Genomic DNA, 12,148 nt, shown 5'->3' on the forward strand with positions numbered 1-12,148 from the left:
GCTAGACTAGATGCTTCCGCATGTGGCTACGGCCTGCAGGTGTTTGCTTGTGGTCCAATGTCCCCCACATGATAGATACACATCATGCATAGCGGACACCCCACAGGGAAGGGCTGACCGCCATACCCTCCGCAGCATGCCAATGGGCCAACATGATCTGCAGCTGTGCATCACATGGTGCCCCTCCCCCATTAGTATTCAAACCCTTTTGATTTACCCGGAGCAGAGTGGCACCCGCTATAAATGATGGGCTATAAATCTCCACCGACGACACCCGCTGTGGAAGGCGGACTTATGGTGGGGATTCATCTGCATTGCAGCGCTATGTTCCCGACTGGATTCAGTCTGGATATTGGAAGTGGGGTGGGGGAGGGAGAGAAAGCGGAAGAGAGGGAGGGAGGGATGATCAAACTCCTGATATCCACGCCCAACTGTACTTTTCCTGGCACACACACACACGCACACATCCAGCTAGCCTGGAACACAGAGCTGCGTCCCTGGCGCGTGTACAAAGAGCACACGGCCGGCCGACAGCCTCCCACAGAAACACACAGACACGGGGGTATGAATGATCAACTCTATCGGGGCCAGGAACCCAAAGGCCCTCTAGCCCAGTGCTCAGCCTAGCCTGAGGCAGGAGCGCAGCACCACCAGCGGATCGCACCTGCCCGAGGCAGTCCCCTGCCACACAAGCCACTGTGCCATGAGCAGAGAGTCCACGGGAGCCACTTTGGCCCAGGGAAGGTGCTCCAGGTGGTGGCTGGAGCTGCTCCACTCCTTGGTGGGACGCGGAAGTGTTCCCGAAGGATCTCTGGGCCCCTTGGAGGCAGGAGAAAGGGCTCTCTGCCCCGCACGGTGGGGGTCCCTGCAGGGGGGGGGGGCTGGTGGCTCCAATGTCCGTGGAGTTGTGAGTCCGCTCTGGGTTTCAGTCCGAACTCTAAGGGAGCTGTCCGAGGTGCTGGACCTATTGGGTTCAGCGCCGCGGACAGCTCTTTTAGAGTCCTGACTGGTTCTGATTGAAACACAGAGCAGTTCCACAGCCCCACTGACGCTGGAGTCATCAGCCTCCGCTGGGTCCCTGTCCCCCGACCCACACTTTCCCACCCACTTTCCCCCTCCTGCTTTCTTTGCCTAGCCCGAGCGACACCGTCTCTCCCCGCATGCTTCCCGGGGCTTTTTCTGGTCCCTCTCCGCGCTCCAGCTGGTCTATATTCCTTCCAGAGAGGGGTCTCCTTCGTGCAAGTCACCTTCCCCGGCCAGCCCCACTCCCGGGGGTCTCTACCAGGGGTTTGCGCGGGGGGGCCCGTGGCCCCTCTCTCCGCTCCTTCTGCCCCTCCCTTCCTCTTGCGCGGCGTCTCAGAGCCACCGAGGGATGAGGTAAGACTTTTGAGCTCAGGCATCGCCGGACTATTTGCATAATAATAATCGAACAGATCCCCCCCCCCCCGCGGCCTCTTTCAAGGAGGGAGGGGTGGGCGGGCTGGAACAGCCGGCAAAGAGGGGCTGAGGCGGAGGCGAAGCCCCCCCCCCCCGGCAGGCTGCAGCTCTGATCCAGGCGATCGCACGATCTGGCAGGTACTTGGGGAGGGGAATCGGGCCGTGGGGGCGGGTGGAGACGGACGGGCGATCGCGGCGCTGCCTCCCTGCCTCCCGGCGCCACTGCGCGACGGTCGCTGGCCAAAGCGGTCCCTCGCGCTCCGGGGCTGCTCCGCACAACTTGGGGGTAAGCTTCTGAGCCGGGGAGGGCTCCCTCCGCGTCCAGTGGGGTGGGGGCTCGGGCAAGGCGCCCCCTCGTCCCGATCCGGCCGGGGGGGCCACCCAAGGCGGCGTGGGGCGGGGAGGGTGTGGGGCTGGACCGAGCCGGAGACCCGCCGCTTTCTTCAACTTTCCGGCGTTTCTTTCGGAGCGGCTCGTTTGCGCCGCGGAAAGCGCAACAGGGAGAAGCGAAGGAGCTGGGCCGAACGCGGGGCTAGTAGGTGGGAAAGGGGGGGAGGGGAGGGGAGGGGAGGGGGCAAGAGCCAGCATGTCCTGAACAGGGATGGCTTTGGGGGGGGCAAGTAAAACAGAGGAAGGCGGTGCCCTGACTGCGCCGCGCAAAAATTGCTGCGCTACTGGGAAAGTGACCAAACGTTGCGAAGAACAATGAAACAGATTGGGGGGGGGGGGGCAGCCACGCCACCTCTTCTCTCTTCCTCCTCCCCAGAGAAGTTGATCTCCCATCTCCGAGAGTGGGGGGGGGGCGGGGAGACCTAGAAAGGCCCCCAACGGAGTAAACTAGCGATCCCAATGGAGGCTGGCGGCTCAGATTTCGGTGGGGCTTTGACTCCATTCTGGTTTCAGTCAGAAGCAGCCAGGACTCTAAAGGCGCTATCCAAGGTGCTGAACCTATTTGGGGGCTAGGGTTCAGCGCCTTGGATAGCCGCTTTAGGGTCCTGGCTGGTTCTGACTGAAAGCTGGAAGGATCGCCCGTCGCCCAGAGCGGATCGGACGCCTTCCGCCGCCGCCTCGGGCCAGCCCCGCTCCCCCAGCCCTCCCTCCTCCGTTCGCATTGCCCGCCAGTCACCCCCGGGCCGAGCGCCCTTCGCCCGGCCCCTCCTCGGAGATCGATCGGTGCTGGAAATAGCCCACCGTTCTGTCTGGGAAGCCACCCCGCGCCCGGCACGGCAGCTGAGCTCCCCCCGCCCCCCTCTGTTTAAGGCGAGGGTCCAGGGCGGCTCTCGACTCCCCCTCCCTTGCAAAGATCGTGCGACAACCGCTCAATAAATACATAAAAGCACAAGAGGACCCCCCCCTCCCCCAGCCTTGATCAAAGGGGAAAGAGGCGCTTAGCGCTGCTCACCGTCCCCCTCCCGGGAAACCCACCGCCCCCCCCCCCTGCGCGCGCGCTTCAAGTTACAGGGCGGAGCGAGCCGGGGTGGGGGGATGCAGGGAAGTTCGACGCAACCTCTCCCGCCTCTTCTCCAAATTCTGCTTCTGGACCAGGCTGGTCAGTTTCTCCAAATGTCCAATTGCGACCCGCTGGTCAATTACCTACTTCCCTTTCAGTCCGGCTGGAAGCATCTTTTAAGCCGGCAAGGACCCGGAGCGAGGGGCGGGGGGCGAGGGGGGGAATGGCTCGCAGCCCCCGTTTTGATCCGCAGCGAAACACATTCATCAGTACGGCAATGTTCTTTGGACCGAGAGTATCCTGAACGAAGGGGTGATTTTGATCTGCCTTTCCCCACGCCGGTGCCTTCCAGATGTGTTGGACTACAACTCCCATAAGACCTGGTCCAACACATCTGGAGGGCACCCGCTTGGAGAACGCTGCTTTAGATGAATGGAATCTTCTTGTCAGTTTCAAGCGAAGTCCCCCAAAGAGATGCGTGGCTCTTCCCGCGGGGGCGGAAGGCTGCTTCAGAATCGGGGCGGGGGGGGGGCTATTCTTTACCACCTTGCTCTGTCCGGTCCTCCAGCTCTCCTTGCTCTCCCTGTGGTGCGGCTCCTCCCAAAATCACAAACACAGGCAGTCTCTCTTCTCTTATGGGTCCGTCCCCCTAAAAGCATGTGTTGTTCTTGTTCTTTTTGGAGTGGGCTGTGTGTGTGTGTGTGTGTGTGTGAAGGAATGGAATTCGGGATGGAGAGAACATGTGTGTGGGGGGGTGAATTTGGGGGAGAAGGAGACACTTCCATCTCATATCATCACTAGACAAGATAGTCTGCAATCAGCAAGAGTGAGATGGGGGGAGGGAGCGCTACTAGGCTTTCCTCCCCCACCCATCCCAGTTGGGAACAATTCACGAGTCTTTTTCTAATAAGTGGTGTGCCTAAGGATGCTATGAAAAGAGGAGATGCCGCTCACGAGTTCTCCCCACACCGTTAATTAAAAATGCCTGTGTTTTCCAGAGCACCCCTCCCCATGGAGTTTTAAACAGGGAGGTCCCCAGGGCGCACGCGGCCCCCATCCCACGAGGGCTCCCTGGGCTTCCCGCCAAGGATCCTCGCTCAGAGCCATGAGGCGCTGCCGCCACCCGCATCACTGCCAGCCTTGAGCGCCCCCTGCTGGACGCCGCCGCAGCCGTGCCATGGCCGCCCCGTGACCCTCCTCGCCCCTCGACTGGAAGCCAGCCTCGCGGCCAAATCCAGCATGGAGAAGACCTACTCGCTGACGGCTCATTACGACGAGTTCCAGGAGGTGAAGTACATGAGCAGGTACAGCGGCAGCGGCACCCTGCCCAACGGCTTCAACCTGCAGCTGGGCGCCCCCGGGGCCAAGAGGCAGCGCTGCGGCCTGCCGCGTTGGAGCCGGCGCGAGATCTGCCTGCTCTCGGGGCTGGTCTTCGCGGCCGGCCTCTGCGTCATCTTGGGCTGCACCCTGGTACTCAAGTACTTGGCCCTGGAGCACGATGCCTACTGCCTGGAAGGCTGTCAAGAGCGGAAGGCCTTTGCCAAGGCCTCCCGGGTCATCGCCACCAACATCGACCCCACCATCGACCCCTGCAAGGACTTCTACTCCTTCGCCTGTGGCGGGTGGCTCCGGCGGCACGCCATCCCCGAGGACAAGCTCATCTACGGCATTATCGCCGCCATCGGCGAGCAGAACGAAGAGAAGCTCCGGCGGCTGCTGCAGCGGCCCGTGCAGCGGCCCTACCGGGCCTCGGCGGAGCGCAAGGTCAAGGAGTTCTTCCACTCGTGCCTGGACATGGCCGAGATTGACCGGCAGGGGGCCCGCCCCATGCTGGAGGTCATCGAGAGCTGCGGAGGCTGGGACATGGCAGCCACGGGCCGGCAGCGGCGCTGGGACTTCAACGACCTGCTGTACAAGACCCAAGGCGTCTACAGCACGGCCGTCTTCTTCTCGCTCACGGTCAGCTTGGACGACAAGAACTCCTCCCGCTACGTCATCCGGGTGAGTCGCTCAGTCAGGCGTCCGCGGGGGAGATGGGAGAGCCCCCTCTGGGGGACAACTTAGGGCAGGGGGAGCTGGTGGCTCCGATGTCAGTGGGGCAGTGGATCTGCCCCAGGTTTCCGTCAGAATGCTGAAGTTTAGAGTTCAGTCAGTTCAGTGGAATTCAGTAAGGTTCACTCGGAACTTTAGAGTTCTAACTGAAACCCGGGGCGGATTCACCGCCCCACTGATATCAGAGCCACCAGCCTCCACTGCCTTTAGGCTCAAACCAAACCCTAAACAGTCGACAAGTGATTGCACAGGAACATATGAAGCTGTTTTATACCTAGTCAGACCATTGGCCCATCTGTTGTTGTTGTTCGGTCGTTAAGTCGTGTCCGACTCTTCATGACCCCATGGACCAGAGCACGCCAGCCCTTCCTGTCCTCATCAGCCTTCCTGGAGGTGCTCTCCAGCTGTCTTGGACTACAGCTCCTAGCATCTCCAGCCAGCCATGCTGGACGTCTGGAGGGCACCAAGTCGGGGCAGCTGATCTGCCTGGACTGGGACCTCTTGCATGCCGAGCATGTGCTCTACCATGCAACTCTGGCTCCTCCCCTCATGCAAATTGAGCATGGACCTGCAAAGCCCAGCTCCAGCTGCATCCTTTGTCGTGAGTGGGTTTCTTGACCCCTGGTGGCTGAATCTTCTGTCCTGCAATTGAGTGACTTGTGTATGGTGCCTCTGCTATCACTACATGCTTGTTCATCTTTCAGTCTCTCTGCTACTGCTGTGTGTGCATGCATGTGTATGTGTGTATACTGACGGGATCACTTTGTTGTTTTTCGCTTCAAGAGACTTGGCACAGTTAAGCTTTTGCATTTTGTTTGTTTCTTTTTGTTTCTTTTCTTTTTTAAAATCCACTGAATAATCATCAGTTTCAAAGGAAACTCATCAAATTGCATGATTAAAAAAAAAAATCAGGTACATAATTCAAGCATTGTTATATGCACTAGCAGCCATATCATACCTAATTTCCCAACAGTTAACAAAAGGAAGCCATCCTTTTCAAAATGTTCAATGCACCTCTCCCAGTCATACATATTCAGTAAGGCTGAAGACTAACAATAGTTTTTAGGAGAGCTGAAAGTGATTTGCGAGAGGCTACAGCACTTCTCATGGTAATCCCGCTTCTGTGGGATCTCTGTGCAGAGCGGAGGAAACTGGTCCTTCTTGTGTGCTGCCTTCAGCTCTCAGGGGCAGTGGGGATGGGACCCATTCATCTTCTGTGTCAACAGTTTTCCAGATTTTTATACTGTTCACATACAGCAGGATTATGCCATTTGGCCACCATGGCCTTTTCCAGCTGTTAAGAGATTCTGGTTCATCCATGCCACTCAAATAACCAAGTAAGAGATGAGGAGGAGTGCATGGATATGATCTGAGATCACACTGCTCTTCACCCACCTGCCTTATCTTAGACTAGCATTCCCCAACCTGGTGTTCTCTCGATGTCTTGGGCTACAATGCCCCAAATCAACTCCCAACAACTCCCAGATGCTGATAGTCCATGAGAGCGCACTAGGTTGGGGAATTCTGTCCTAGAGCATTTCCACCATATGGACCAAAGAAGAGTCCAGGGCACATTTTCCCCCAGACCTTGCCCAGTGTTCATGCATCCGACCGCCATGTGTTACGTGGCACCAACATACAGCCAATGTTGATTTTACACATAAAAGTTTTTGTACTGTTGTTTGCTCTGTGCATCTGTATGCACTGGGACGCTGCGATTGGCGGTGACTTTTTGCTGTATGTCCATCACTCTTACATGCATGCAGTGAAAACCCCACATATATGAGCAAGAGAGACAACAATCAACAAGTGGTCACTGAGCATGGTGAGGGAACTATCCAACTGACCCTGCAGACGCCCTTAAAATATTATGTCTGTGTTAGCCTTTTAACATATAACTGTGTTTTGTACACAGTGCACATGAATTCAGACAAGGAAGCCTTGCCTTTCTATTGTGCAGCCACTTTTGTTGATAGGAAGGAATGGGAATCTAGTGGAATTAAGTGTGTAGCTGAATAGGAGCATCTCCTCCTCCCAGGAACGTAGGAACCTGCCATATACTGAGCCAGACCCTGGGTCCATCTAGCCCAATATTATTGACATTGACTAGCAGTGGCTGCCCAGGGTTTCAGGCAGCATTCCTTCCTAGCCCGACCTGGAGATGCCAGGGATCGAACCAGGACCTTCTGCATGCAAAGTATATACTCTACTACTGAGCTTACAGAACCTCCCTGAGCTGCTCATTCATTCATTACATTTCTCTCCTTCCCAATAGCCAAGGCTCTTCGGGCAGATTACGAAGATTAATTTGTAAAAGAACGATTTTAACTCCAGAAAATATGATAGGATAGAAATAATATAAAACCTTTTAACATAAATAAATGTAAAAACAATTTTGAACGATCAACAGTAAAATCCCAGCTCTGTCTTTTAGTGCCAAACCAGAGGTACAGGTGAAGTCCTTTGAATGATAAGGGGCATTCTGCATTGCCTTCATGATGCCTTGGGGTATTTGGGCAAAGGAGCCAGTGTTGGCCTGCTTTTGTCGCCATCTGCTGCACTGGCATGCCAAGGAGTGGTGTGGGCATAACTCACATGCAGACTGTGGGGCTCACCCCAGATGTGTTTTACTGATCCCCAGGGGAAGGTCTGGGTAGATGTGTCTTATCTCATCTCTTTACGAAGTTCCAAAAGAAACACCCAGATGTTTTGGAGCAGTAAAGAAGCCAGAGCAGCCTTCCCCAACCTGGTGCCCACCAGACGTTCAGGACTACCATTCCTGTCATCCCTAGCCAGCATGGGGATTGGACCCTGTTACCGCAGCTCCGTTCCTAAAAGGGCTATCAATCCATTCAAACTGATGTCCCTGGTTCCTGCTCCTGGTAATATTTTAAGTCTGTATTATTTCAGGGAGACGCTGCGCACCCCTTGCCCCAAAGTCTTAAATTCATGGAAGGAATCAAGAGACGCTCTCAGAAAGTCTCCAACAGCATTGTTGCCATCTAACACCCTCTGACAGAGGAGGAGCACCCCAGTTCTGAAATCCAGGTTTTAAAACTGTGATTAATTAATTCATCACAATCAGTGAGGGGATCGATGCTTCCCAGCTCTAATAGTAACACTGGCTTGCTGGCATGATTGGACCTGCATGCGGCACTGTGCAAACCACTGGTCCATCAATAGGTGAGTCTGCCATATATTTCCTGCTTCGACTGGCAACGAGTCTCCAAGGCAGAGAGGGCGCTTCCCATCTCCCGCCATGTGAGAGCCGTGCAACCAGGCACTCTAGGATTTGAACCTGAGGCCTTCTGTGTTTGAGAGTCTAATCAGTCCTCGCTATCACAGCTTTTGTAGAAACGGGGTGGTTTTTGAAAGGCAGGTCATGACCCCAGAACCCCTTAACATCATCAGGTTATGCTGGAGGAGGCTATGGGGTCAATATAGCCAGTCGATCTGCTTCCGGCATCAACAATAGAAGCAGAAGCCAATATCCACACGGGATGCTCGCTTCAAGACCTGCCAGAAAGTCTATCAGTGCCAAGGCAAACATTTTTATTTTTAAAACATATCCGAAGTGTCAGAGAGCTCAGGTTGACTTGGAAGTTGTGTGCTTTGCCCAGGGAGCTCTGTCTACTAATCCCAGATATATGTGATGCTGCTGGGGCTGGAGGGCTGATAGAAGTCATTGAAAAGTGATGGGAAAGGCACTCGGCTCATGCCCAGAGGTATACCCCTCTTCAGTATTGCTTCACAAGGAGCAGGGCTGAAGAGAACCCTGGTGTTCAGTGCAGGATCTGGGCCTGTGCTCTGCTATGCCCCTGATGGGAGGGGCCATAGCTCAGTGGCAGAGTCCATACTTTGCATAAATAGAGATCCCATACCCCTGGCCTCTCTGGATTAAAAAAGGGAGCAGACTCCGCTCAGATGGAGACCCCGGATGGAGATGCTGTCAGCTAGGGAAGACCAGTCTCCAGATGGCTCTGACTGCAACTCCCATCATCCCCCAGCCAGCAGAGCTGTGGCAAATAATCAGACCTGGTACAAGCCCGCCTCCTCTGTCCCAGCCTTGACAGAAGGGCCGTAGCGCAGAGGGAGAGCAGCTGCTTTGAATGCAGACGGTCCCCGGTTCGATCCCCGGCATCTCCAGGCAGGGCTAGGAAAGACTCTGGCTGAAAGCCTGGAGAGCTGCTGCCAGTCAATGTCAACAATACTGGGCTCGATGGACCCATGATCCGATTTAGTAGAAGGCAGCTTCTGGTGTTCCTATGACTTGTATAAAGGCTGCCTCGAGGGCAGCTGGTTGATTCTCTGAAACCCAGATTCACCGCAGACACCCACAGCTGTCAATCTGGATTCGTCTCACACTTCTGGATAGGCGGCAGTGGGAATCCAGTGGAGTTAAAAGTGCATCTGAAAGGGGAGCATCTCCTTGGACGGTTGCACAGATCTGTCTCTGCAACAAACTGCACCTCAACTGCCCCATATCTCTTCTCTTGGGCCTTTTATGAGTAGCAGAGCTCTGCTATACCTTACAGCAGGGGTGCAGAATCTCTGGCTCATGGGCCAGGATTCCTCAGAAGACCACGCCCCTCCCCCTGGCCTCTCCCCCTTTCCGCCAATTGTTTGGTGGCTTCCTGGCATTAGTGCAGTTTTTTCCCCATTCTAAAAGGCTCAGATGACTCTCCTAAAGCTTAGTAAGCGCTTTAAGCTAAAATGTGTTGGCATTTTGGCCCCGCCCCTTTTGCCGGAGGCCCCGCCCACCACTGGAATGCAGCCCCCTGAGAGTTTCTCCCAAATTGGATTGAGCCCTCGGGCTGAAAGAGGCTCAGCACCCCTGCCTTCGAGATCGCCTTCCCCAACCTGGTGCCTTCCAGCTGCTTTGGACTACAACTACCATCATCCCCAGCCAGAAACATCCTCCTCCCTTGTGCCACAAAACATAACGATATGCTTCTGAGACCAGGGATTCCAAACAACAGATGCATCCCATGTGGATTGTCCTACCCAGCCCCCCCGCCCCTCCCCGCCCCCTGGTCTGGTGCTGGATCCCGGGTTGCCCATCGGCTTGCGGGAGGCGCCGTTTCCCTCTGACATGCTAGCCGGGAGTAGCGGTGAGGGGAGAGAGAGGCTGAATCACACACGAGTGCGCACCACTTGAGGACTGCCGCCTCCGGCAGTGACCGATATGTGCAAACCGGGCTGGCGTCAGCACTTGGCATTCTCGGCAGCTGCTGCCAGGGCACACGCCAAGGGTTGGCATGGCCAGGCCCCCGTGCAAGGCCTCCACCCTCTTCACTCTCGGGGGTGGTGCGAGGAGGAGCAGGAGACGCCCGGCCTGCGTGCTCCCCGGCTCCCTGCCTGTCGAGCAAGCCAGCCGGAGCAACGATGAGGAAGAGGAGGAGGGGCAAGAGCAGCTGTGGCCATGGCAGTGAGCGGGGGGGGCTCACGGACGGTGGGGGGGCACGGAGGGCCTGTTGCCTAACCCCCGAGCCGCTACTGGCTGGCGGTTCCTCCGCACTGCAGTAGGGCCGCTGCTGATGCGCGCACGGGACTCCTCTTAGAAATAATTAAGCCTGGCCGCCCTTTTAATTTCCCACAATGCTCTGGGGTGATGTTATGTCAGGAGCATTGTGTGAACTTAAAATGGTAGCTTGCCGCAGCTGCCTCTTCTGCTTGGAGCATGCTACTGCTTGCTGTTTGCTCCCGCCAGCACGTCAGCCCCCCGGACAAGGAGGGGGCCCACCCCGAGGTGGAGGCCCGCCAGAGAGGCACTTTGCCCAGGGCCGCCTCCACCCCGGAGCCAGCCCTGTGTGAGCACGAGCCAGTACGGGTCGAGTATCACGGGCAGAACATCCATATCTACTCGAATGCAATTCAGCCCAAGGCCAAACATGCACACACCTCTATGGGAAGGCCAGCAGCCCTTTGTCAAACGGGGCCAGACACTTCCATAGGAGGCGACTGGGAGTGGAGAAGTGGGCGCGGGGCGCGGGGTGGATGGCTGACCCTGTCCACAGCCACTGCTTCTCTGCTCCCAGTCCCCCAGTCCTGGGTGGCTCCTCCTGTTAAAGAAAGGGCTGTCTGGAGATGGTTGCATGTGTAATTAGGGTACGTTTAATTAGGGTGGCTCCATATGAATCACCGGAAAAGAGGAAATGCATCACCAAAAAAAGAGGACCAAAGAGGGCAGCAATTTGCATACAATATGCACGTGCTCATTTATAGGTACAGATGCAAAGTGAGAAGCAATTATTATTATCATTTAAATAGAAATACAGTCTATCTCCTGATTGTGCGGAAGATGGCGACCAGGTGACCTGAGCCTGCCTCTTCAGTCTGTGGCCCATGTGCTGGATGGGCAACATTTGTGGGGTTGTTTAGGCCGGAACAGGAGAGGGCAGCCCTTCCAACAGAGGACGTCTTCACATGGGGGCGGTTCCTTTGGCAGTCCTTGTCCCAAACAGAGGACACACGGGCACCCGACATGTAAGGTACTTTGGCCCTTTACAGAGTTAGTTCACATGTTCAGCTGCGAGTCCGAATAATCGACTTGCAACTCAACTGTAAGCTGTTTCGCCCCGGGAAGCCAAAAGGTGATGACCATGTAAGTGTTGATGGACAGAAACCAGTGGAGGCTCCGATGTCAGTGGGACAGTGAATCTGCTCCAGGTTTCAATCAGAGCCAGTCAGAATTCTCAGGGAGCTATCCAAGGTGCACCATTCCCTGGATCCATGGCCCCCTTCCCCAGTCGACCCATTCTTTGCGCATCATATTTATGAACAGAGCTGCCCTGCAACAATGATACTCCCTTGCCGTGGCGGCTCACCATCGTTCAAGTATGTGGCCTGCGCTGTGTCATAAAAACATGCATTATTTTTAATTTTGCTATTTAACCATTTCACATACCACTTTTTAGGATTAAAAACCCTCACGGTGCAGTTTGCAACTTAATATAAAAATGCAAAATATTCAATCCATAAATCATTAACATAACAAAGAAGACCTAACAAGAAAAAAAATGCAGCAGCAGCAGCAGAGATAACCCCTTAGTTAAAAGCACAGTACACTAAAATGAATCAACTGCAGACTGGAATAAATAAGTCTTTAAAATCCTCTAACAGGCCAGCAAAGTGGGGACCATATGCAGTTTCCAGGGAAGGGCATTCCAAAGAAGTGGGGCCACCACCAAAAAGTCTCTCTCTCTGGTA

General features: G+C 55.4%; 1 protein-coding gene across 1 annotated transcript in view; it reads left to right on the forward strand.

Annotated features, from left to right (window-relative positions):
- Positions 1-1,577: 1,577 nt before the first annotated feature.
- The window catches only part of ECEL1 (endothelin converting enzyme like 1), a 67,262-nt gene continuing 56,691 nt past the window's right edge, over positions 1,578-12,148 (forward strand). The window contains exons 1-2 of the mRNA XM_084847706.1: positions 1,578-1,723; positions 3,886-4,888. Of these exons, the coding sequence (XP_084703832.1) occupies positions 4,127-4,888 (762 nt within the window). The 5' untranslated portion in view covers positions 1,578-1,723; positions 3,886-4,126. The remainder of the gene's footprint in view (positions 1,724-3,885; positions 4,889-12,148) is intronic.

Source organism: Heloderma suspectum, chromosome 3 (genome assembly GCF_057233095.1).
Source record: "Heloderma suspectum isolate Gila_16-S chromosome 3, 16-S_ref, whole genome shotgun sequence".
In the NCBI taxonomy this organism is placed as follows: domain Eukaryota; kingdom Metazoa; phylum Chordata; class Lepidosauria; order Squamata; family Helodermatidae; genus Heloderma; species Heloderma suspectum.